We start from the raw sequence: 23,751 nt of genomic DNA, 5'->3' as shown, positions 1-23,751 counted from the left end.
AAATACAGATATACAGATTAAATATAAAATACAACTATACAAATAAGGTAAAATGTAAAAAAAAATTTAAAAAAATAATAAATAAAAAAAAAATAATATATATATATATATATAGCCTAATATAGCCTAATATAGCTAGTTATATAATTTTTTTTTTATATATATATTTATATTTGGTCTCCAGTACTGAGCATTTTAACACGCATCTTTTTCCTTCATGACAACATGAGTATAATCCATATTAAGCAAAAATACCCTAATGCTAGATTAAACCTTCAAGATTGATTGATTGATTGTTTCATTTCAGCAATTGCACACTCCATTTCATCTGGCAGTGAAGAACTGTCATATTCCAGTAATCCACACCTTACTTGAGGCTGGCTGTGATCCAAACGTAAAGGATCATGTGCGTTATCTCTTTTCATACATCATTTGTGAAATGATATTTATCACTGCATGCACGTGTTTCAGTAGTTTATTATTCATTCACCACACTCAGATGGGGCAGACTGCACTCCAAATCGCCGCTGAGATGGGAAAGGTGGATGTGGTGGAGATGATTCTGAAAGCTGGGGTGGATCTAGAGATTCAGGACAGGGTGACAGACCGACATTTTACACTGCCTGATAACGCTTTTAAAAGACCGTAGAGAAATAGGCAATTTGTGAGAAGTTATTTTTGTACTTTTTTTCTTTCACAGCAAAATAAAACCGCTCTTGGAGTGGCAGCGAGGGGAAATATGGTGATTATTGCGGACATGATCATCAAAGCTGAGAGATATTTCAGATGGAAGCACGATTTTCAAATGGTAGGCATTCAGATTTCCAATGTGGGTCAAAGCAGACCGTGGAATAAAAGGTATTGTGTTTTGTAAAGGAGTGGGAAGCACATTTTCCTCCCACCAAACGTCACGGCCTGCTATAACCTCTGTCGTTTTCTATTAAACCCAGTGCAGGAGGTGTAATGCAGTATTAAAACATGTATAATTCAATTCAGAAAGGTCACCACAGCACATTTATTTGCACGAGGGTTGCATATGTCAAAACTGATCATTCTGAATAACAGCAAACATAATATTCATTGTGCTGTAAATATACCTGTGCTAATTTCAGCACCTGGCTTCTGGCGAATCTGGCCTTTCTCAGAGCTGGATGTTATTTGATTACCCTTTCAGACTAATACAGATGCTATTGAGAGCCTGCACAGCGAATCACCACTGACGTTTAAATTAGATCACTCTCCTGACACAAAGCCGGTGCGCGATATAATATGGGACCTCGCATACAAACACCTCAAGCGCAATGACTGGAAGAAGTTGGCGGAGTTCTGGGAGTTCACAGATGATCAGGTGGCTGCCATCGAGGAGCAGTGGACAGGTCAGACAAGATGCTTTAGGATTAGATCTTTATATTCAAAAACACATCAAAATAAACCCCAAACAGGAAGTTCAACAACATCAATGTTAAAGGGTTAGTTCACCCAAAAATGAAAACTCTCCTCACCCTCATGTCGTTCCAAACCCATAAGACCTTTGCTCATCTTCAGAACACAAAATAAGATATTTTTGATGCAATCCGAGAGCTCTCTGATCCTCCATAGACAGCAACTAAACTGTAATGTTCCCAGGTTCAGAAAAGTACTGTATAAGGACATCGGTAAAATAGTCCATGTGACATCAGGGTTGAACCATAATTTTACGAAGATACAAGAATACTTTTTGTGCGCAAAGAAAAAAAAAACGACTTTATTCAACAACTCCTCATCCAGTCTTCCTGCAATGTGCCATGCGCTGCAGACAGGAAGAGGAGAAGTGTTGTTGAATAAAGTTGCTATTTTAGTTTTCTTTGCGCTTAAAAAGTTTTCTCGTAGCTTCGTAAAATTACAGTTGAATCCCTGATGTCACATGGATTATTTTACCAATGTCCTTACTACCTTTTTGGACCTGGGAACATTACAGTTGTGTTGCTGTCTATGAAGGGTCAAAGAGCTCTCGGATTTCTTAAAAAATATCTTAATTTTTGTTCTGAAGATGAACAAAGGTCTTACGGGTTTGGAAGAAAAGTTGAAAAGTTTTAAAGGTTGAGACTCATTTTATTTTGAAATGTACACTACTGCTTAAAAGTTTGGGTCAACAAGATTTTTTTTTTTCGGTTTTTAATTAATACTTATAAAATAGAAGTTATTTTAAATTGCAATTTATTTTAAAATATACTTTTAAAAACATTCAAAAATTATACCAACCCCAAACCTTTGAACAGTAGGCCTAATGTATTTATTATTAAAATGTTATTTTTAATAAAACTCAAATCTGTTCGACTATCATGCATATATTTATTTCTTAACTACATATAATTATGGTCAAATTATTATTTAAAAATTCCATTGGAAGAAAGGCAATCTAGACAATACATCTATAAAACATGTTATAGATAAATCTGAATCGGTGACACTGAATACAAGGCCCTTAAAGGGATAGTTCATCCAAAAATAAAAATTTGTCATTAATTACTCAACCCTGTAAGACGTCAAATTATTATTTAAAAATTCCATTGGAAGAAAGGCAATCTAGACAATACATCTATAAAACATGTTATAGATAAATCTGAATCGGTGACACTGAATATAAGGCCCTTAAAGGGATAGTTCATCCAAAAATAAAAATTTGTCATTAATTACTCAACCCTGTAAGACCTTCGTTCATCTTCGGAACACAAATGAATTTTTTTTTAAATTAACACTTTTTTTTTATTAATTGTACACGTATGCATCATGGTACTCTCGATGTCAGAGGATGGTGACGCGAAAGAGAAGAATTGTTGAATAAAGTCATTATTTTTGTTTTCTTTGCACACAAAAAATATTCTCATAGCTTCGGACTATTTTAACGTTAAAGTCCTTACTACATTTCAGTTACATTGCTCTCTGTGGACGGTCAGAGAGCTCTCGGATTTCATCAAAAATATCTTAATTTGTGTTCTGAAGATGAACGAAGGTCTTAGGTCGAAGGGTTTGGAACAACATGAGGGTGAGTAATTAATGACAGAATTTTCATTGTTGGGTGAACTATCCCTTTAAAAACTTGAGTATTTTGTTGTACTAGGTCCTAACAGTTTCCAAGAGCATGGGAACAGGATGCTTCTGATCTGGCTTCATGGAATCATGATAGAAGGGAGCAGCCCAGCCAAAGGCCTGTATGAAGCACTGCTTTCTGTTGGGATTACAAAGATTGCTGGTAGGATGTGTCCACAATTTCATTGTCTATTATCTTTGTTTGTGGACGTCCTGAGGGATGCGTTGCTAATACAAAAAGCAATATGGCTTTGCGACGTAAAAAATATACATTTATGCTTTCACAGTCTTTATAATGTCCCTTACAGTAAAATTAGCAAGGAACAAAATGGTGAAAAAATCTCATTCTATACATTTTTTCTCATTCCCAGAAAAAATAAGAATGGAAGGAACAAACAGTGATACACGGAAATGCACAGTTTCATGAATTCAAGATGCTACAAAGACTGCTATGAACTAAAAACAGCACTTTAATTTCTAATTGATCCAACAATTAACTTTAGTACCACCTGTGGATTAAGGTACAGTACAAACTAATACAGTAGCTGACTGATCTGAAACAATGAATCAGAAAAGTGTTGCAGATTTTGATTATGACTTTGTAAAACATTATAAAGTAAATGGTGATAAACAACTTTAATAAATTAAAGAAACCACATCATGTAATAAATAATGATTCTTCAATTAAAATCTTGGCAATTTCAGTATAAAACAACTTACCTTCATTTCATGTTATGAAAAAATAAATTACATTTAGTACTAAAAATGTATTCATCTAATTCAAAGCCTCTTATCAAATCAAATACTATTGAGTTACAATATCCAGACTCAAGGCCTGACAGATAAATGAACGAGTGTGTGTGTGTGTGTGTTAGTCCACAACTTTGATGGAGTGGATGTGAAAGGTGGAGGAGGAGGGGCCTCTGGGTTGGCTGGAGGAGCTCTTGCTACTGGAGACAGTCTGACTCTGAAGAGCAGAGCGAGGGAATTTAGCTGCTGTTGCCTGGCCGACAGTGAGCTGTAAATGGTGAAAAAAATAAATAAAAATTGAATGAACAGTATGTGTGTTTGATGTTTTGATATCATCACATGTACTTCGACATCTGTAGGGATGTTTCTTGATACCTGAGTGACAGGGTGGTGTCTTTCTACGACAACTGAACTCATGGGAGGAGCCACGCCCATGACATGCAGAGCTGCAGGGGGGCGGCCCGTCCGGTTATGCTCTGGCCGTCCCGTCAAACGAGCGGTCACTGTCTTGGAGGCTTTTTGCTTGCCAGCTGTTACTATCCGTGTGCTCGCCTAAAGAAGAGAATAGTAGTACCATTAAAAGTAAGCAGTTTTCAGAACATTCGATACACAAATATATAAATGTAATCACAAACATTTTGAAAAGACAGGTTAGAAACAGGTTGAGAGGGTTGATATAAAATATATTTATAAATATACTTGCAGTGAAATGTGGTACCTGTCTGAAAGAGCTTGTACTGCCCCCTGGTGGTCCGGAAGAATTCATCACCGTGGTTGAGAAAAAAGTTTCTGCTCTTGGGCCTGTGCTTGAACCAGGCTGAGAGACAAAATGTTCCTGAAGAGAGAGAGATAAATAAAAACAAGAATTTAAAAACATTATTCTGACCGATTAGACTGTCATGTGAAATTTTCTAGGAAATAAAACACAAAAAATGCTAAAACAAGCAGTTGGTCCTAAATGAAGTAATTGAGGTTAACTTGACAACTAAAGGGCATCTGTAAATACACTAAAAAGAAAACACTACAATCTCGTAATGATGTTCCATTAAGCTTGATATTGAACTGAAGAGCATTGCATACAGTGTATATCAATATGAAAGCAATAGTGCTAAATATGACTGCTGGGTTCAAAGCATTGTTTCTTGCACGTCTTACCGCCTCTACATCCTCTGTAATGCCCAGATGTACTGGACTCTCCATGACAACTGGACTGAGCCGTGATGACGAGACAGTCCGTGGAGGGTGATTGGCCATTGAGCTGGTGCTTGGCTCGTCCCCTGGAAGTGGAACATCTACAAAGAAAAAAAAAAATAATAATAAATGAAGGCTAGAGTCATGATACTGCATAAGGTTTGATCTTTGGAAATTATTTCGCAAAATAAAAAAAGAATATGGTACCATGTACATGAAGATATTAACAGCCCTGCTTTAATTTGAATTATTGTTTCAGATACGATTTCATTCTTTTAATATCAAATTCTGTCTCACACTCTCTCTCTGATGCTCATTGCCTTCAAAAAATAAATAAATAAATAAAATAAAGGAATAGTCACAATGAAATTTTGGTAAAATTTCACAGGAAAAAAAGGTCCATTATCTGATATCAACAATGCAGCAATGTATAAGGCACAGCTCACACAGAAATAACTTTCAAACCAAGCAGCTTTTTTGTGAATTAGTACTGCAATTAATTTTTTTTTTATTTTAAAAAACAAGTTTCCTAAACTTATAGTTGGCTTATAGTTGTCTGCACACCCGGAATAAGTATTTTAACACAGAAAAATATAAATCGACCTGTTGATTACAGAACCGGCTTTTTTAACAAAATGCGCATGACAATCGCATTCGATTAATCGTGCAGCCCTAATCGACACACTTCAACCTTTAACATTTGTCTACCTTTACTGCTTGTTTAATTGTATATACAGTATGAGCTACATTTGGGACAACAGAAGGGAAAAAGGTTGATTATGATGCAGGAATATTAAACGTTTGATAAGTAAAGCCAGAGGCTAGAAAACCATTACCGCAATCAATCTGATTTAGTTGCCATATAAAATGACATGCCTAGGGTGTATTCAGTTATTTAGAAATGACCTTTTGTCAAATCCTCGGTTTTTAACAGTAATGTGAAGAGGTTTTACGACATTTTTTTGCATATCAAGGGAAATATCTGAGTATCTGTCATAATGTACACTTCAAGAATGTAACAATTAGTCATGTTAAACTGTTACATCATGCCTTAAATGTGATCATTGCCACTGTAATTGAGCTAAACCCATCTATCATCTTACCACGGTCCAGTCTACCCGCTTCTCCAGTGTTGAACATGCTAAGGGCCTCGATGTTGAGAGCACAGACCCCACGCATGAAAGCTTTCTTCATAGAGTCCTCATAGCGCTCTCGCTCCGTGTGCAGCCTGTGGATTTCAGCTTGAGCTTTCTGGAGCTCCTCTACATACTGACAAACACAATCACAAAACTTTCAAGTAATGTCCAAATCCAGTAACCTATTAAACATGGAATCAATCACACTTTCAGTAAAATTGCGGTATTGGCTCCAATCACCTGTGCCATCTTGGTCTCGTAGTCTGTAGAGAGCTGCATGCAGACGTCCTCTGATCTGGCACAACATGCTCTCTCCACACGCTCCCGCCACCTGTTCTGGATGAGTGAGTGCCAGCCTGCCCACACCTTCCTCTTGAGCTGCAAATGATAGTGCTGCTCCGCCAGTCTGCCCCCCTGAGCCTGAAACACACAGAAATACATGAACATTTATATTTTATTAAAAAAAAAAAATTAATTAAATGTTTTTTGAAAGAAGTCTTATTATTTGATAAAAGTAAAACAGTAATTCTGTGAAATATTTTTACAATTTAAAATAACTGTTTTCTATTTTAATATATTTTAAAACGTAGTTAGTCCTGTAATGGAAATGTTGAATTTTAAACAGCCATTACTCCAGTTTTCAGTGTTACATGATCCTTCAGAAATCATTATAATATGCTGATTTGCTGCTCAAGAAACATTTCTTATTGTTGAAAACTGACTGAAGAATTTGAATGAAGCCAGGTAGTGTGTATATAAAAATAACAATAAAAAACTTTCAACTTCTTTGTTGAAGATTTACCAAAACACAAATAGGCTTTTGAAATATATTTATTAATCCCAATCTGTGTTGGTAGTAACTAGTTACAGTAATAATATTACTTTGTGCAGTAACTAGTAGTGTAACTAATTACTAATATGATTTCAGTAATAATATTTGGTTACACTTTACGTATTTTAAGGTGTCCTTGTTAAAGTGTAATTATACATTTACGTACTGAGTAATATTAATTAACTACATGTACTTACTACATGGTTAGGTTTAGGATTAGGGTTTAGCTTAGGGTTACTTGCATGTAATTATGCATAATTTATTGTTATTATAATAGTAAGTACACGTAACGTGTAACAAGGACACCTTAAAATAAAGTGTTACTTCAGATATCATCCATAAAACAGCTAGTTACCTACTTACTTTTGATTACTTAACCCCTACTGATTTGAAGTCCAACAATCCAATAATTCCTATATTTATTTCCATAATTTTCATGACTCATGAACACGTGAAGTTGCTGCGGGCAAGCTTGGAATATGAAAAAGCTTACATTCAACAAATGGAAATATTGCCATTACATTGATTTTGTGAGAAGAAAAGATTATCTCAAAACCAATGTGTGGCATTACTTTACTCTGACATTACGTGGCTTACTCACCCACATCCCTCTGATCCTGATATAAATTGTATTGCTATAATTAAAAATCTTTTTAGAAAACGAAACATTTTCTTACGAACTTCTGCTATTTCTTTTGATAAAACACATTATGAAATATAATTGTATTATGGGTAACAGAAAAATTATAGCTTCAAGCTACACATGACAATTAATGAAGTTAATACATCACTTAAAAGTCACCACTATCAGTCACCACTAAGTGTTTGTAATAACTTCTGACTGCAATCCAGTGTGCATTTTGGTCAAATGATGAGGCAGAAATACTGTATATTGTTAGTAACATTTCAGAACTATCCTTTTAAACGCAGATAGGCTTGTGAAACTGCAATTTCTCCAAGAAAAGAAAATGAATACAAAACACAAACCTGTCTGAAGTATAAATCTGACGGGAGTAAACAACGCTGTCTGAAAAACATCTGCCCTGTGTGTGTGTGCTGTCAGTCTGAGCTGCCCCGTCTCACCTCCTCTCTGGCAGCACACTGCTGTAGTCTCCACTGGGTGAAACTCCTCATCAGCTCCAGCTTCTCCCTCTGCCTGTCAACCGCCCTGCTCAGATTCACGATCACCTGCAGATGGCAAAGGCCAAGGAGGAGATGACAGACTGGAAAACAGAGACTTACAGCCTGTGAAAAACTGACACAGAGCAACATTTTGCACCCCATACACTGAATTTCAAAGCTTACATTTAACATTTACTAATTACTTACATTTACTTTAATACATACTACAGGACCAGCCTATTAATTATCAATATCTGTGTGCACCTCATCTTTTCTCTGGTTAGAGATCTTGTAGGTGTTGAGCAGGTCTTTCAGACCATCCATTTCAGCATTTACAGCAGCCATATGGGCTGCATGTTTCTCCCTCTCCTTCTTAAGCTGCAGTCTGTGCTGCTCCACAAAGGCCAGTTTCCATTTCCTCAGCTCCATCATCACATTACTCTGTACACAGACCAAAAAACAGTTCCTATAATGCATTATAGTATGAAGAAAAACACTACTTACCAGTGTTATTTTAATATCACTGAAATACTATTATTGTTTCATATTTGAAATGTTTTTTTCATTTAAATTTTTAGTAATTTTGTTGTTTATATATATTTTTTTTTTATTTTTTATTTTTTTTAAATATGCCTATATATTTCTATTATTTTAGTTTTAGTTAAGTCATTTTAGTACATCAAGTTAAACTAAATGAAAATGTTGCCTTGACAAACAGATTATTTTTTTATTTCAATTAACATTTATTTTATTTCTCTGTTTTTTATGGTTTTCGTTTTAGTTAACTACAACTCTGCTGCTTACAATACATAACTGCAAAGCAAACCTTAAGGTTTGTGCTCCAGGTGTCCAAAATGTTCTCCATCTTGTTCAGGTTCTCCTCTGAGATGAACATCTCAGTCATGACGGTGGTCAGAGCATCAGGGCTGCTTTGTCCTGATCTGTCTGAACCAGTCTGCGACCTCGCTGATCTTTCCTCAGATGACACAGGCCTGTCTGCCATGCTCTCAGCTGAAGTAGAAGCAATATTATAAAACACGTAGTTCTAGATTCTGATTGGATGAGACACATTTGAAAGCAAGAGGGCTGAGATTCTAATTTAAACGGCTTCATGAAGTTACCCTCGGATGTTCGACTTTGTGGTCTGGATTCTTCTAATGACGGAGTTGGCATAGCCCCGTTGTTTGAGTGCACTTCATTATCTGAAATAAAACAAAGAGTGGTTCTCAGTCGTTTTGTCATGACATTGTCAAAGACAAATTTGAAAGCCTCACAAAATATTTCAGATACTTCTGCTATTAAAAAAAAAATATATTATTTACAGAAACAAGGTGTTGCAATATAGTAAAATAATTCGGTAAATTTATTATAAACAATCAAAATAATTAAATTCCAATAACAATGTTCTACATGGTTTACACTTTTTATTACCAGTAAATTTACATGACTCATTTACATGCGATTAACAAGTTGTTTGTTTACTTGCAAATATCAATTTCTACCTGATAAAACATTTTAGAGCTTTATAAAACATTTAAATTACTTTAAATGTTTTATAATTAATTATAAAACAATTAATTAATTTTATTCATTTCCACAACTTCTCCTTGTCTACAAATTCCTTCATTCAGTATAGTGTCCTGGGCCCATATTCACAAAACATCTTAAGGCTAAAAGTAGCTCATAACTCGCCGATTTAGGAGAAAATCTTAAAAATAATGGGCGTGTCAATCCTAAGTTTAGGACTCCTACATTTTTGCTCTAAGAGTATTTCACAAAGCGTTTTAGCTCTAAAACTAGCTCCTAAATCTGTGAAAGGTTAGGAGTAGTGAAGAGGACTCCTAAGTCACTAAGATCAAACCACAAACTATCCTAAAATGGCTGTTGCCGGCAATCTGCCTCTGAATGTAAACATTTTAGAAACATTTGATGATAATGACCTTTTAAAAAGGTATCGCCTTTGGTTTTTGGAGGTTATCCCAACTCAAAATTTTCCTTTGATTTTATCCTTGTTTTCATTAACCAGTTGGGCAAGAAGTAACAGCTGTTTTTGCGTCCAGTTTTTTTTTTTTACAGTTTGCATGTGTTACTATCAGCCATGATTATTCTACTCTGTTAATTAAAAGGCTGTTTATATGCATTCACTAATTGTTTACGAGAAGCAGCATACATGTAAGAGGCTGACAATTAGCTGAACATATACTTGTTTAATTAGTGACACTTAGCCACAATTTAAAATCTTTATTTGAATGTGGCAACATTTTTATTTTTAAACCTTTATATATGACAACATGGCGCTCTACAATATTTCTATGAATAAATCTCTGACAGAGACTATCAGCCAATCACTGTGTGCATAGTTAGTAAGTATGCTGACATCATCCATAGCAACGAGGTCAACCCCGCCCCCTTACTCTTAGCTTAAGACTTCTCTCTATTCCTTACTAAAAGTTTGTCTCAGCAGCTTTGTGAATAGGTTTCAAGAGAAAAATCTTAGCTAAAAACTTTTACTGCTATTTAGAAGAACTCTTAGTGGTAAGATAAAATGTTTTGTGAATACGGGCCCTGGTCCCTAAAGGGAACAAATTAAGAAATTATTTCAGCTTCAATCTGTTCTTGCGGCCCCTTTGGATGTGTGCTGAGATCCCCTAGTGGGCGCCGACCCCACAGTCAAGAAAAACTGCTTTAAATCTACAGACCTCTCAACCAAATAATTACTTGCAACATTGGTGTCTGCAATTTGGAATTATATAGCATTATTATCTCCTAAATATGCATTATATGTTAGTAAGAGGTCTACCTGCAGTGTGTTGAGCAGGTGTTTCTCTTTTAGTCGTATGCTGTAAACTCTTGGAGAGTTGAGTTGTGCTCAACGGCTGTGATGGGAAACTCGGTTCATATTTAGGAGTCACGACAGCATATCGAAGAAGTTCTTCATACTCATCCTGAACATTTGAAAGGAACAAAGTCAAAGCATCCTTTAAACTGTCAAAAATGACAGCAAATCAGAATCATATACCCTAGTGATTTTTGTGATGGTGGATATGATAACTCACCTGAAGCACAGAGGAAACTGAGCTGCCTCTGTCTGAATCTCTTGGTAAAACTGGACTATTTTGCTCCCCTTCATCTGATGACATCTGAAATACAGAATGAATCAGGAGGTGTTATATATAACAATGTTTAAATGACTCATTTAAGTTCAAATAGACCAAAAGAACCAATTCTTCTTAAACGCAATAACTGTCTTGCTTGATAGCTATTTCCAGTCTACTTCAAAACGGTTTAATCTTATATAACTCCAAGGTATCATTGTTAAAACACCCTTAAAAAGAAACTGATTAAAACAACTCGATCTATCAGCTAAAAGTTTTACATACAAAATACTACTAATAAACTACCAATAATGTATTTCTAGAAGCATTAGTTGAAAATCTAACGAACAGTGCAAGGTTTCTGTTTATTTGAGCAGCAGCAGAAGCAGTGATTTCTCGACAGTGGTTTTCTCGAAGTAAGGAAACTTAGCAAAGTTTTTGTTTGCTAATGTTCATTATAATGTTCATATAATAAAGTCAAATATTGACTCAGTTGTCACGCAGGTAGACATAAACAGCCAGTCCCAGAACCGAAACAAAAGTGCCAACTAAGTTCCTGCTGTAACAGTTACGTTAGTTAGCTTCACAGCGCTGTGTTAGCCTCTTGCTGAGTTCCTAAGCTAAATCTGCTAAGCATCATGTGTGGTGCGGCAGAGAGATAAAACCGTACGATCGTTACCTTCTCAGTGAGTGTTTTAAAGGTATTTGTTCCTCTATAACGCAACGTAATCCTTCAATCTGCAAGTACCCACTCTACTGTTAAAAAGCACGGTTTCAAACTGCTAGACGCTGCAGTAAAAGCAGTTTTGATTGGTTGAAAATTTGGCACGTCTCTCTTCGCTTTTGTGATTGGGTAGAATGTTTCCGTAGTAACAGGGACGCGGAATCGTCTGTTGTATTGTTCTTTTGATATGTAACTACTAGAGGTCTTCCCGGGTCCTAAAATCCATACCCGACCCAAATCACTTCGTACCCGAACCCGACATGCATAAATTATTATTTTTTTTTAATGAAAGACCCGACCCGAGACAGACCCGATGAAATTAGAACTGAGTCCGACGGACTCGTATGGAAATGTTAACAATGTTACCAAAAAAAAGCTTTATTCGTTTATTTTATTTTCTTTCCTTTAGTTTTTTTTTTTATTTGCTTTGCATTTATTAGCATATAGTAGAAGTTTTGTAGCTGCAAAAGAGTTCACATTATCACTGTTATAAACAACACAATTGATTAGCGACCTAGAAATATTCGTAAATATTTCTTCATCGTCTATTTATTTAAACTTTACTTCCCCATTTTATTTTATTACAACTTTACGTTTTTTACTCCATAATTTTATGTTTATTGCCAGTTTGAATGACAGATCAATCTCAGACTTGTCGACATATAATAGCTAAATAGGCTAATGAAAAGCAAAAATACAAAGAAAGGAAATCAGAGAAGAAAATCAATCTGAGCCATCATTAATGCATCAAGAATCAAAAAGATAAGTGAAGCGCATGAATTGAATTAATGAATCAGGCCTTATAATACAATGACCCACACACTGACCTTCATGAATAAAAGCACTGCACTGTTTCATGCTATATAGCCTAAACCCTGCAGGTATTTTGTGTTGGAGTGCTTTATAATTCAGTCATCAGAATGAGTGGACTCTTAAGTACAATAACTTAAAGTTTATTTTGATTTCAGGAGGTATATAGGCTACATTTAGACATGTACTACATTACACAATAACACAGCATGGGCCTATGTACTGCCTTTTCCATTTAAAACAATAATAAAAATATCAGCTCTTACAATTGCATCAGGAATTTAAAGCAACTCACAGGATGGGCTCTTTCTTATTTTGGTGTTGTTGTTAATGTTGTGGACATTTCAGCAAACAGTTTTGTAGCCTACATTGAATTAGTTAGTTGTATTTGTGTTAACAGAAAGATATTCTTCATTGCTTGTAAAACATAGCGCATACTGTTCTTAGTGGATTGTAAGTAAATTATTCCACTTTATCCATCACTCTTTTTGTGCTCTGCCTTGTGAAGTATCACGACTCTTTTACCACCAGATCGTTTGCCCCCTGCCCCAGCCCCCCAACTCAAATGTCAAGCTACACTTATGATTACAGCACCTTGATAAAATGTCCAGCTCAACATGAATTCAAATACTGCTTCTGAATCTCAGCCTGAAAAGCACAAACGTGTTTGCATTTGCCCTCACTTGGAAGTCAGCCCACATTCTTTACTTACAACCTGGTTCAATTTGTTCCAGGACAATAGTCTCAAGCCATTAAATGAACTTTCTCCCCTGTGGTGTTTCTGTAGAGGTATTTGTGGGCTTCAGAATGTAGAAACTGTAGACAGAGGACAGAAGTAATAAAAGGAGTTGAGTTAGGAGGTTAATCGAATAACAAAAAAAGTTTTTCTTTTAGCAGTTTCAGAGATGTTTATTGGTTCTCAAGATCATTTAATTGTGTTGTCTAAGAAAACCGATTATCGTTCTAAGCAGAGTGTGCTCTTATGGACACATTGTCTGCCCTGAATGAATGAGCATGAAATTAATATACTTAGGGGAAATTAATGTGAAATGTCATAAGTTCGATTTCCCTTTCTTTTCAAAACATTTTCCTTACAAGACATTTTAAAATAAAAGGAATCACATTTATAAGCTGGCCGAACACCTTAACGCTTCTCAATATAACTGATATAATATTAATATACCAACTGAAGAACTAAAATCTGTATTTATACCTTTTTAGTGCACAGACAACCACCATAAGAAATGAGAAAGCCACATGATGAATCAAAGTTCTTCACAAGGAGCTTTTCCACAAGCTGAGGGAAATACTAATGTAAAGAAGAGGCACAAAACACTATCACGATAACAGAAATTACACAAAAATAATGCAATAAACCTACATTCTACCTACCATGGTTATACAGGCATTACAGTCTTTTGCTGTTAATGATTTATTACATGAGAATGTATTTCAGTGAATCATCCAGTTGGGACATTAATATTATACAAACATGTGCTTACATGATCACATTATTGATGTTTTAGCTGCACTATAAAGTTTGCACTTTGAACAGTTTGCAAATTTTAAATCTGTGATCAGATATTCAGAACATATGCAGAACTCTCCCATTAGTATGCAAGCAATCCTTCATAGGCAGCAACAGCTGTCATAAAGCCGTTCTACTCTGAAGCACTGCAGCAACCAAAAATGTAAAATGCCTTTGAGGTATTTATCATTGCTCACAACTAAGACAGGCAGGTTGTGAATTATTGTTGTAGAATTGATGTCAAAGTTCTTCACTTCTGTTTTGAATGCTAAGATTTTTTGTATGAAGCAAATTTTGTGAGCAAAGTGGATTCTTCACCACTGCATGTTCTATCATTTGTATTCATTAGCCGTTAGAGGAGGCATAGGCTCTGGTGTATGATGTATCATTGCAAGCTGATCTATTTTAAGTATTAGCTAAGATGGTTATATGTCAATTTGTAAGATGGAAAGGCCAAGTCTAATGACTGCAGTTCTGACACAACTGATAGCTTAGTTTTTATTATTGTGATGCTGAGTCTCTCTATAGTCGAGCTCCATCATGAATTCTTAGAAATGTCTCAAACCTTTTTTCAAAAAAGAAATTGTATGAGAAAAGTATTATCTAATGTCAACACTGACATAATAGTTACAATGTTTTCGAGAAGATTTAGCTGTGGTACATGCTGATTCACATGCAGCCAGGTGCTGTGTCAAAGTGACATACAGATCTGTGATTGTCTCAGTGTAAACAATCTTAAATCAAACTGTTTTTTTCTTCTTCTTAGATTGTTGACTCAAAGATTTAACAGGCTGAAATTCCACACCCATAGTCACAACTGAGTACACATAGTTGTAATGCTCCATATTTCAGAGTAGCTCATTAAGTTAAGTGCTCCTTGGCTTTCAATCATTCATGCTGAGTGTATCCTCCTCTATGGCTCAGTCATAAAAGAGGAACAGAAGCATAAGGTCACACAACAGAAAAAATTAGAGGTCACTGATTCATACATACTGGCTTAGTGCACAAACTGTCTAAAGCTATTGCTATAGGCCTAGTATCCAGAATCTGGTACAATATTGAACTAAGCGTCCTCCCTTTGAAAAGCTTATTAATGAAACACAACTCTGAATTTATGTATTTATATTAGCATAATATGGCCAAATTCGTCTAACTGGATGTTTTTCATTTCATGCTGTCAGATTGATTTACATTGTCCATCAAATCTACATGAAACTCAATTTCAAATTAGATTTTTCTTCTTCTTCTAAAGAACAAGGGTGGCTTATGAAAAAGCCTGAATATTTAGTTGTTTGTCACAACAGACACGTCCAATTTATTTCATGCATACATTTTCGACCACGTGAAATAAACTTGAGGTTGTTTATAAAATCAATGTCTTGTGCATAAGACCAACAAAACCTCATTATTTATGCGTAAAACTTTATTAATTGTCATAATATGCCGAGTGCACCTTTAAATCACGCCAGTTTGTCGTGATCTGGCAAAGAGATGCCGGATTTGACTTTCAATAGGACAGTCGTCATAAATCTCTTGTAGGGGGTTCCTTTACGTGATACCGCGGTGTTTCCGTCAGGTCTCTCCACATAGCATTATTACTACAACACACAGCAAGTCTCTCTTGAGAAGAGCTGCATCTGACAAAAGCTCACTTTGATGAGAAAGTGTGTGTCTTTCTTGCTGGTTACAGGGTGAGCTTTACTGAAACCAAACCAGGCAGATGGGTTTCCTCACCTTGACCAAACTCATGTGTGGAGTGTCACGACCTTTGCCCTTGTGACGCCACTCACCTGGCAACCGCAGCAAACCTCGCCAGTCAGATCCAAGTAGCCATCTGTGCAGCACCAACCACATCTCTCTCTCTCTCTCTCTCTCTCTCTCTCTCTCTCTCTCTCTCTCTCTCTCTCTCTCGCTCTCTCTCTTCAATTTCTTGAAGTACTGCAGAGACGGAGCTGCAGCGCTTAAACACCGTCAGCTCTTGCTTTAGTTGCCGGATATCTTTGCAACACAAATAAATGTTTATTCATTAGCAACGGCGGGCGTCTCGTAATGGAGAACCAACAGCGACATCTCATCTGCTCTGCTCCCTAAAGGGTGAGTCAAATCTTTAAAGACTTTCGCCTTATAACAACACATTTTGCTATAGCCTATTACTGTACGAAATAAAGAAAATGTTTAAATCTTACTATCATTTGATCAGCACTGTGTAGTTTGTCAGTGCATAAAGGAGACGGATGCACAGGAAATTAAAATTACACTGATTGACAGCTCAGTTTGTCCAGGCAACAAAAGTTGTTTATTCAGACATGCAGGACCCCAAAAACAGAAGTAAAAGTGGTTTATTTGAAGCTGTTTAATTTAGACATTTAATTCTTATACATTCTGTTCAGTCGTTATTGAGTTATTGAATTATTAGAGGAGAGTGTCCGGTGTTGAGCGTTGCTCAGGAGTCAGTTTTGACATGAGCGAAAGCGACTGATCGGTGGCTGGAATAGATAGAGCACAGCGCGCGGATCCCCCGCCGCGGGCAATGCGAGCACTGCGGAGACACACAGACACAAAAATACTGAGACCAAAATTACAAAAGTCTATGGCATTTTTTAATATTCCTCCTTGGATATGATACCCAAGAAGTAACATAATTTGAATTATTTCTACAACAAGTTTTTATGCTAAGCGTTGACTGCATTCATCAAGCTTTACCTGCAATCCTGTTACACGGTTATTGTAGGCTAATAAAAATGTAATAAACACATTTTTACAAATATGTGTTTATTTTATACAAGTTTATCAATAACTACAAAATGCATTCATTCATTCATTCATTTGTGATTTGTGTTATTAGTTTAGTATATTATTTTGACAGGACCCACTTTCTATGTCAAATAAAAAAAAAATTCTATTTTTTTTTTATATATATATTTTATAGGCCTACTTTATTTTTTATCTTAGATAATTACACACAGCCAAAATCATTTACAGCCAAATTTTGAGTCTTTGTTTTGAGTCAAATAAGGTTTAATAGGCTATTTGAGCCATGCCACTTAATGGGTGATATTTCATTCAGCTTTATTGGACTGAGACTTGTTTTCCGAAGAAGTCTTGAAACTTTAAATCCCCTAAAATTCCGTTTGATTATGGATAAGCTGGCTATAAAATGCTCATGTTTAGCTATTTTATAAAAGAAAATGGATTAAAACAATTGTGGCCAATGTTTTCAATAAAAGCGGAGAGCAATCCAGCTTTTCATTTTAGTCATGCACTTTAAACTCATTCAGCTCTATACAGTAGTTCCAAGGTTGTATCCTTGAGGACTGTAGAGCATTTCATCAGCGATGCTGCATTGACCAGGCTTTTATCTTTGCTTTCATAGCTGCATGAATCTGCCTCATTAGGCTGCATAAGCACCAAGGCAATTCAGAGATAAATCATTTATATTTGGTGCACATTGTGTAAATATGCAGTAATTTGTCCTTTAAGATTGGCATCCCACAATACTTTTTTTTTTGTAGTTTTCTTTTTTATTGTCTGTTGCATTTAGTTTGCATGACTGGGAACACATGTCCGATGTTAATATTAGAAACTGCTCCTGTAGCAGTGCTCATGCTGGTGGGAAGGTTTGCTCTGCCCATTGAGAATAGGCTTTATTGAATTACCTGCAGAGTGATGCAGCCGGCCGTGTCGTGATTGAGAGCGACAAGCCTCATATAATCCGAGCCTACTTGTTTCTCTTTAGCATGCATGCTAGTGCATCATATTATGATACCCTGATGTTTCACAGATTCAAGATGAACGTATGTATGTACAGAGCAATTACATTAGAATACTCTGTTAAACATGTTCAGAGGGATTCATTTACATTGTAGTACTGCTTCTTCCAAATTTTCCTTGCTATAACTCAACAGTCAACATTTTCAGATACAATACTGTATACTGTCATGCCATATATTTATAATATTTGCAAATATCATTCAGATAGAATTAAAAATGAATTGAAACTAGAGGAAGGTTTCAAAATGATTTTCATCTCCATCTGTTCAATCTTGTGCTGACAGCTTATGCTGAAAAAAAAAATGCAGTTTTCTTAATATTCCTCCAAATGTTGTCCTAATTAGATGAACACAGTTGTCTTAACAAAGAATTTAATATTGCTAAAAGGTTATGTGAGTTTTAGGGTTTGTGAGTTCCCAGCATTGCAGCATGAATAATGCAGTTACTGTTATAGACTTATTTTTTTGCTGTTTGCTGACTTCATTTAAACATTTGTTACTATTGTTAGTTATTTGTTGTGATTTTAGAAGCTTTTTTACATTTGTTGATTATCAGTGTTCTTGTGCGTTGAGTGCTGAGGCCTAAAATATATCATGGTGTAGTGAATTTTGCTTTCGCCAACTTACGGAGGCGTCAAGGCGAAATAGTGTAGTGATGGGTACTCGCCGTCACCAATGACGTTATGATATTTGGATCATGTGTCACTTAAGGTGAGGTTATGAGTACATCACATAAGAAAGATTGGTGGGATCTCTAACCTGTAGAACCTCTTTCTGTATCATCAACACAAGGAAGACACAAGTGTAATAAAATGGATTTTATTAACAAAAGACAGACAAGAGTAATCAACAACTACTGAATGAATACCATCAATGAAACAGGAATAAAGTGCATAAGATGCATAAAAAGCAATTGATTATGTTGGGTGTTGCAATGTCAGAGCTACGTTATCTGGAAAGATAAACTGTTGCTACTCTGAAAGAAATAAGGTGAAGAACCTTATTATGCATCAAACAAATACGGGAAAGATTATTTGTTATCAACTGAAATCAGCTTTAAAATATCTAATGTAAATTAGAAAATCATATACTGATAATATCTAACAATGCCAAGGTCTCTGGAAGAGGTTTGGATAAGTGATATTTACGTTCTCTGTGGTAGAGTTATGGCGGTCACAGGCCAAAACCTGAGGAATCAGTCTGTTGGTGGGTGAAGGGCAGAAACTGCATTTTGTCCAATAGGAAGTCCTGTCCTTCCCGGGCTTTGTACCAAAGGTCTTCTTCTTGCCCTCTAAGAGGTGTCTGGCTGTTGTCCTGGCATCTTTATATGATGGCGTTGGACAGTTTGCTTATGTAAGTCCACCAAGATCCAATCAAAATGTAGCAAACCTTTGTCCACTACACTGGATATCTTTGTTTTGTAGGATGATTGAAACAAAGACAGCTCACTTAACATGTTTTAAATTTCCAATAAAAATATATGCACAGGTGTCAAAACAATAAAATAAATTACTGTAAATGAAAATTTGCTGAACAAGAAATCTGTTGTTGTCATGATGAATTTATGGTTGAATGAAGCATTTTGCACAAACGGAACAAATAAATTCAAAACGACAAAACAAAGTAGTGTTAGTAAAATTGGTTTAGAGAACTTACAAATCTGAACACATGCTTTGGATTTGCCTTGGATTTTTTTTTTCAACAGTTTATTATTTTACAGTATAAAATTACATTTTAAAAATATAATATGATGATTTCCTTCTCTCGGGAAAATATTCATCCTTTTTGTTATTTTAAAGAAACATTAATATTTCTGTTTTTCTTAAGTTTACTATATATTTTATTCTACATGAAGCCTGTGATCTGAGAAAGTTGATGAGCAATGAAAATTGTGACAATCAAAGGAAATAGTGCATGTGTGTTAAAGGAACACGCCACTATTTTTGAAAATAGGCTCATTGTCCAACTCACCTAGAGTTAAAGGTGCAGTAGGAGATCTTGGAAAATGCTAACTTTAGCCTGATAGCACTGAAAGCGAACGTCCCACCCTCCCTGCAATCGCCATCCAAAGCCACGCCCCCTGAACGCATATACGCTCACAGACCAGAATACCAGAGACAACATTACAATAGGCTACATCAATTCCATCGGTTCCCAATTCCAGCCCATGTTCCGAAGTGAAGTAAACTTCAACGGATTTCCCCTGCTCAGGGAGTAGGGAGCAATGAACACTGTGTAGGGATCATATCGATCGGAACACAGTTCATGCACGTAGCTCACTTCTAACGAGCTGGTTATCTGAATCGGGTGTGTTAACTAAGCGAGACATTCAAAATATGCAGAGCGCGGGGGCGCGAGGACTGGAATTTGGAACCGCTGGGCTACATCATGTGTCATTCACCGGTGAGAAAACTTAAAAAAAAAGTACTACAATACCAGGAAGGAATATCGGGTTGTTGATGTTTTTCTGCCATTCTCGCGCTGTCTGCACAGCGTGCGTGAACGCGCTGATGACGTATCCTGTCTGGCAGCGCCTGAAAATAGTCCCCAGCTAGGTAACTTCCAATAAGCCTATTTTCATGCACTGCATAATATCATTGCGCCTGCTGCACCCATGGTACGGCAGCAAAGTTCCTCGATTATTACGCCGGAATGAGAGTATAGTTCCTAGCCTAGCCGTCGGTCTTAGTACACGATGTAACTACAGAAGAGTCAAGTTTTAAACATGAAAAATATTGAAACTCTTTGGTCATTTTTGAGCGAGATGCTAACGGTCTAATCAGATTCAATGATCTATGCTAAGCTGCAGCTAAAAGTGCTATCGCCAGACCCGGAGATCGGCTGAATGGACTCGAAAACGGTAAAACTCAACTGTTTAACTCTAGGGGAGTTGGAAAATGAGCCGATTTTCAAAAATAGTGGCGTGTTCCTTTAAGAACATTCTAGTACCTGTCTGTCATCTGTGATTAATTTCAATATGGAAATGTTTGCTTTTTCAAAGCTAATAGCAGATACATGTGTGGTATATATTTTGTTAATCATATTAAAGGCCACAATCATCACAAACTCTTTAGGGAATTATGACATAATTAACATACTGTAGAGCATGAAAAATACCACAGCATGCCATACAATAAATGCCTATGTTTAACTTAAACTTTTTTATCCCTAGAAAAAGTGTTTATACTAGGCTAAATGTTTAATCATTATACTAAATGTTTGTCATTTAGGGCTAGTTGAATATATAAAACATTTTAACAACATAAAAATATGAAACAGAAGAACGAGTATCTGTGCCTCTTCCCCTGTAATATATTTGAGTCTTACATGCAACTGAAACTTTTAGACTTTTTAACTAACTTTTTTTTTCTATGAATAAAAGAACATCATCAGAAAAAGGCAGAAACATTTTCACCAGACAGCTAATTTAACCTTCCCCAAAACTTTTCTTCTTTCCTCTTTCTCAATAATATTATCAATTCCTGAAGCAATCTCTTAGCACAAGATGCCCTAGTGTCCTTCTTATAGACGAGGTCATTTGTTTTTTGTTTTAATGTGATTATGTCCTCTCCAAACCATTAGGAGATTGAACCTGGCTTATTCACACTGCCTGACAACAAAGAAAAGAAAAGGACATTCACTCTTCCAGCTGTCATGTCTGTCTAAGTCAGTCCTTATAGAAAAAATACTAATAACTGTTTAAATTTAAAATGGTTAGCACTTCTTGTTTTTTCTTCCTTATATTAATCACTTCTGTGAGTATTACACTCATACCTAAGATTAAAAAAATGCTAAATCTATAGTAGCAACACATATATGTAAAGAACTAAAACTTATTTATATCACACCCCAAAAATGAAAGAAATATCACTGGACTGTGTAAAATATTAAAATTGATTTTGTTCTTATAGGCTGAAATGCCACATTGAATTTTTTTCACTTTTGCCCCCTCTCCTTATCTTAACATATCGACAGGCAATTTTACAGCTTGCCTCTTAAAACCATTGTTATTCATGCCAGCTTGCCAAATATGCTATAATGTTCTTGCATATAGAACCTGACCCCAATGCACCAGAGAAGGCGTAGAGAACAGAAACACCATACATCATTTCGACAGAGGCTATCATGAGTGCAAGGCCTATTTTCAATCCACTTGCGACTGATTGTACCTAAACTGTGCACTCAGGTTAAGCTGTTCCTAGTCAGATCAGTAAAACACTGAGAATGCTGCTTTTCAGTAAGGAAATTATCTCAGACTGTTATCAGGAAAATTATTTAGTTTTAGTTGTATTTGAAATGGAATAGTGTTATCCAGAGCTGTTATAGCTGATGATCTGCACGGCTTTCTACCGTCCATCATTTGTGAGCAGCAGTCCTGTCAGATCCCGCAGCATTACGCAGGTAGATTGGGGGAAGTGCTGTGTCTTCACCGAGGGGCCAATCATGCAGTTCACTGGGGCTGCCAGACCTCTCAAATAGACATATGGTCCACATCCATTCAATGGATTACTCCGCAGCCTGAGCACTCAGCTTCCCAAAGGCATGTAAACACAATGAAAGTGAAACAAGCTCTCTCTTTTGATCCATTAGCTGTTGTAAAGTCTCAGACTCATTCACATGGTGTACATGGCTCACAGTATAGGGATTATGATTACATGGTGTTTCATAAATCATACGAAATATGATGTAAAATCAGCATTTAATTTATTTAGACAATTTTGTTCACTTTCTGTTTACGATCATTAAACTATATTGCAGTCTATAACATTTGCTTCAAAAAATTCTAATACCACAATGAAAATCTGGATTTTTTTTAAAATGTAAATCTGGAAATGGAAAAAAGTTTTAGCTCTTCACTCTTTCTAATCACTAATCAAGTGTAATCAAATATAAAAGGTCAGATTTGCTTTCAGTGAAGCCCAGTATGCTTTTTGGAAAATGATCATCACGTTTTGTTTGAGTGCTGCTGTCATTAAATCAACAGGTGACACTCCACATACTTTAGATAGATTATGTGCTATAAGCTATATAATTGTGACTTTTCACCATATGGGAATGTTTCTTAAATTTTTTACAGCTATAAACAAAATAAGCCAGACCATATCGTCCCCTTGGAATTATACAGAGTTCTGGCATGAAACTCTAGATGGCGCAGTCCGATAGGTCTAACTCAATCTGACCAAATGATATCATTATCACATGGCACAGCTGATTGGTTCTCTCCTGTATCGGTAGCCAATGAGCTCGCTGCTCAACATTCAAATATATGACTAGTGCTTGCCGTAGCAGTGCAGCTTGATTCAGAACAGCGAAATCAACATCAACAAGATAAGTGAATGCTCTTCTAATCCATATCGCTGTGTGTATTGCGCGGTCTGCCTAATTTAATTTAAAAATTAGCAAATATAATCAAGTTTAAACTGAGTGTGATGTTAGCAGTTTGCATTGTATGCAGGAGAGCTTAACCACTGATTTCTAGTCGTGTCCTCTTTTGGAAGGCCAAACAAAGTAGTTTCACACGACGGGCTAGAGTAAACGGAGGCCGGAGGGCTAGAGTGAGCGGAGGCCGGCTTGAGTGAGCGGTAGTGAACGGGCGGGCCTGAGAATGGCGCGGCCAGCGGGCTTGAGCCAACCACATGTGACGACCCCTGGCTGGACTCCGCTTTGTCCATGGTGAAAGCCGATCCGGCGATCCACAGCGCGAAGTTGATGTATTTCCTTAGC

At 36.2% G+C, this 23,751-nt stretch overlaps 3 protein-coding genes across 3 annotated transcripts in view; 2 read left to right on the top strand and 1 right to left on the bottom strand.

Moving 5' to 3' along the window:
* ankdd1b (ankyrin repeat and death domain containing 1B) overlaps nucleotides 1-3,753 on the top strand; it is a 9,369-nt gene extending 5,616 nt beyond the window's left edge. Inside the window, exons 10-15 of the mRNA XM_016481777.1 lie at nucleotides 308-406; nucleotides 500-598; nucleotides 701-808; nucleotides 1,175-1,376; nucleotides 3,101-3,232; nucleotides 3,441-3,753. Coding sequence (XP_016337263.1) covers nucleotides 308-406; nucleotides 500-598; nucleotides 701-808; nucleotides 1,175-1,376; nucleotides 3,101-3,232; nucleotides 3,441-3,496 — 696 coding nt within the window. The 3' untranslated portion in view covers nucleotides 3,497-3,753. The remainder of the gene's footprint in view (nucleotides 1-307; nucleotides 407-499; nucleotides 599-700; nucleotides 809-1,174; nucleotides 1,377-3,100; nucleotides 3,233-3,440) is intronic.
* Nucleotides 3,754-3,852: 99 nt separating this feature from the next.
* Nucleotides 3,853-12,010, bottom strand: LOC107685250 (POC5 centriolar protein homolog (Chlamydomonas)). The gene is made up of 13 exons (XM_016481765.1): nucleotides 11,875-12,010; nucleotides 11,157-11,240; nucleotides 10,901-11,045; nucleotides 9,222-9,302; nucleotides 8,927-9,111; nucleotides 8,365-8,541; nucleotides 8,062-8,166; nucleotides 6,387-6,566; nucleotides 6,114-6,279; nucleotides 4,975-5,111; nucleotides 4,538-4,654; nucleotides 4,195-4,371; nucleotides 3,853-4,087 (listed from the first exon to the last, which is right to left on the bottom strand). Exons 2-13 carry the CDS (start codon nucleotides 11,238-11,240, stop codon nucleotides 3,941-3,943), a joined length of 1,701 nt encoding a protein of 566 aa, XP_016337251.1. The 5' UTR covers nucleotides 11,875-12,010; the 3' UTR covers nucleotides 3,853-3,940.
* Nucleotides 12,011-16,165: 4,155 nt separating this feature from the next.
* Nucleotides 16,166-23,751, top strand: part of LOC107685256 (synaptic vesicle glycoprotein 2C-like) — a 37,123-nt gene continuing 29,537 nt past the window's right edge. Inside the window, exon 1 of the mRNA XM_016481776.1 lies at nucleotides 16,166-16,351. The gene's annotated coding sequence lies outside the window, so the exon portion shown is untranslated. The remainder of the gene's footprint in view (nucleotides 16,352-23,751) is intronic.

This window comes from Sinocyclocheilus anshuiensis, unplaced genomic scaffold (assembly GCF_001515605.1).
Source record: "Sinocyclocheilus anshuiensis isolate Anshui unplaced genomic scaffold, SAMN03320099.WGS_v1.1 scaffold577, whole genome shotgun sequence".
Taxonomy (NCBI): Eukaryota; Metazoa; Chordata; class Actinopteri; order Cypriniformes; family Cyprinidae; genus Sinocyclocheilus; species Sinocyclocheilus anshuiensis.
The sequence above is the reverse complement of the archived record's forward strand: the minus strand, read 5'-3'. Positions and strand labels throughout refer to the sequence as shown.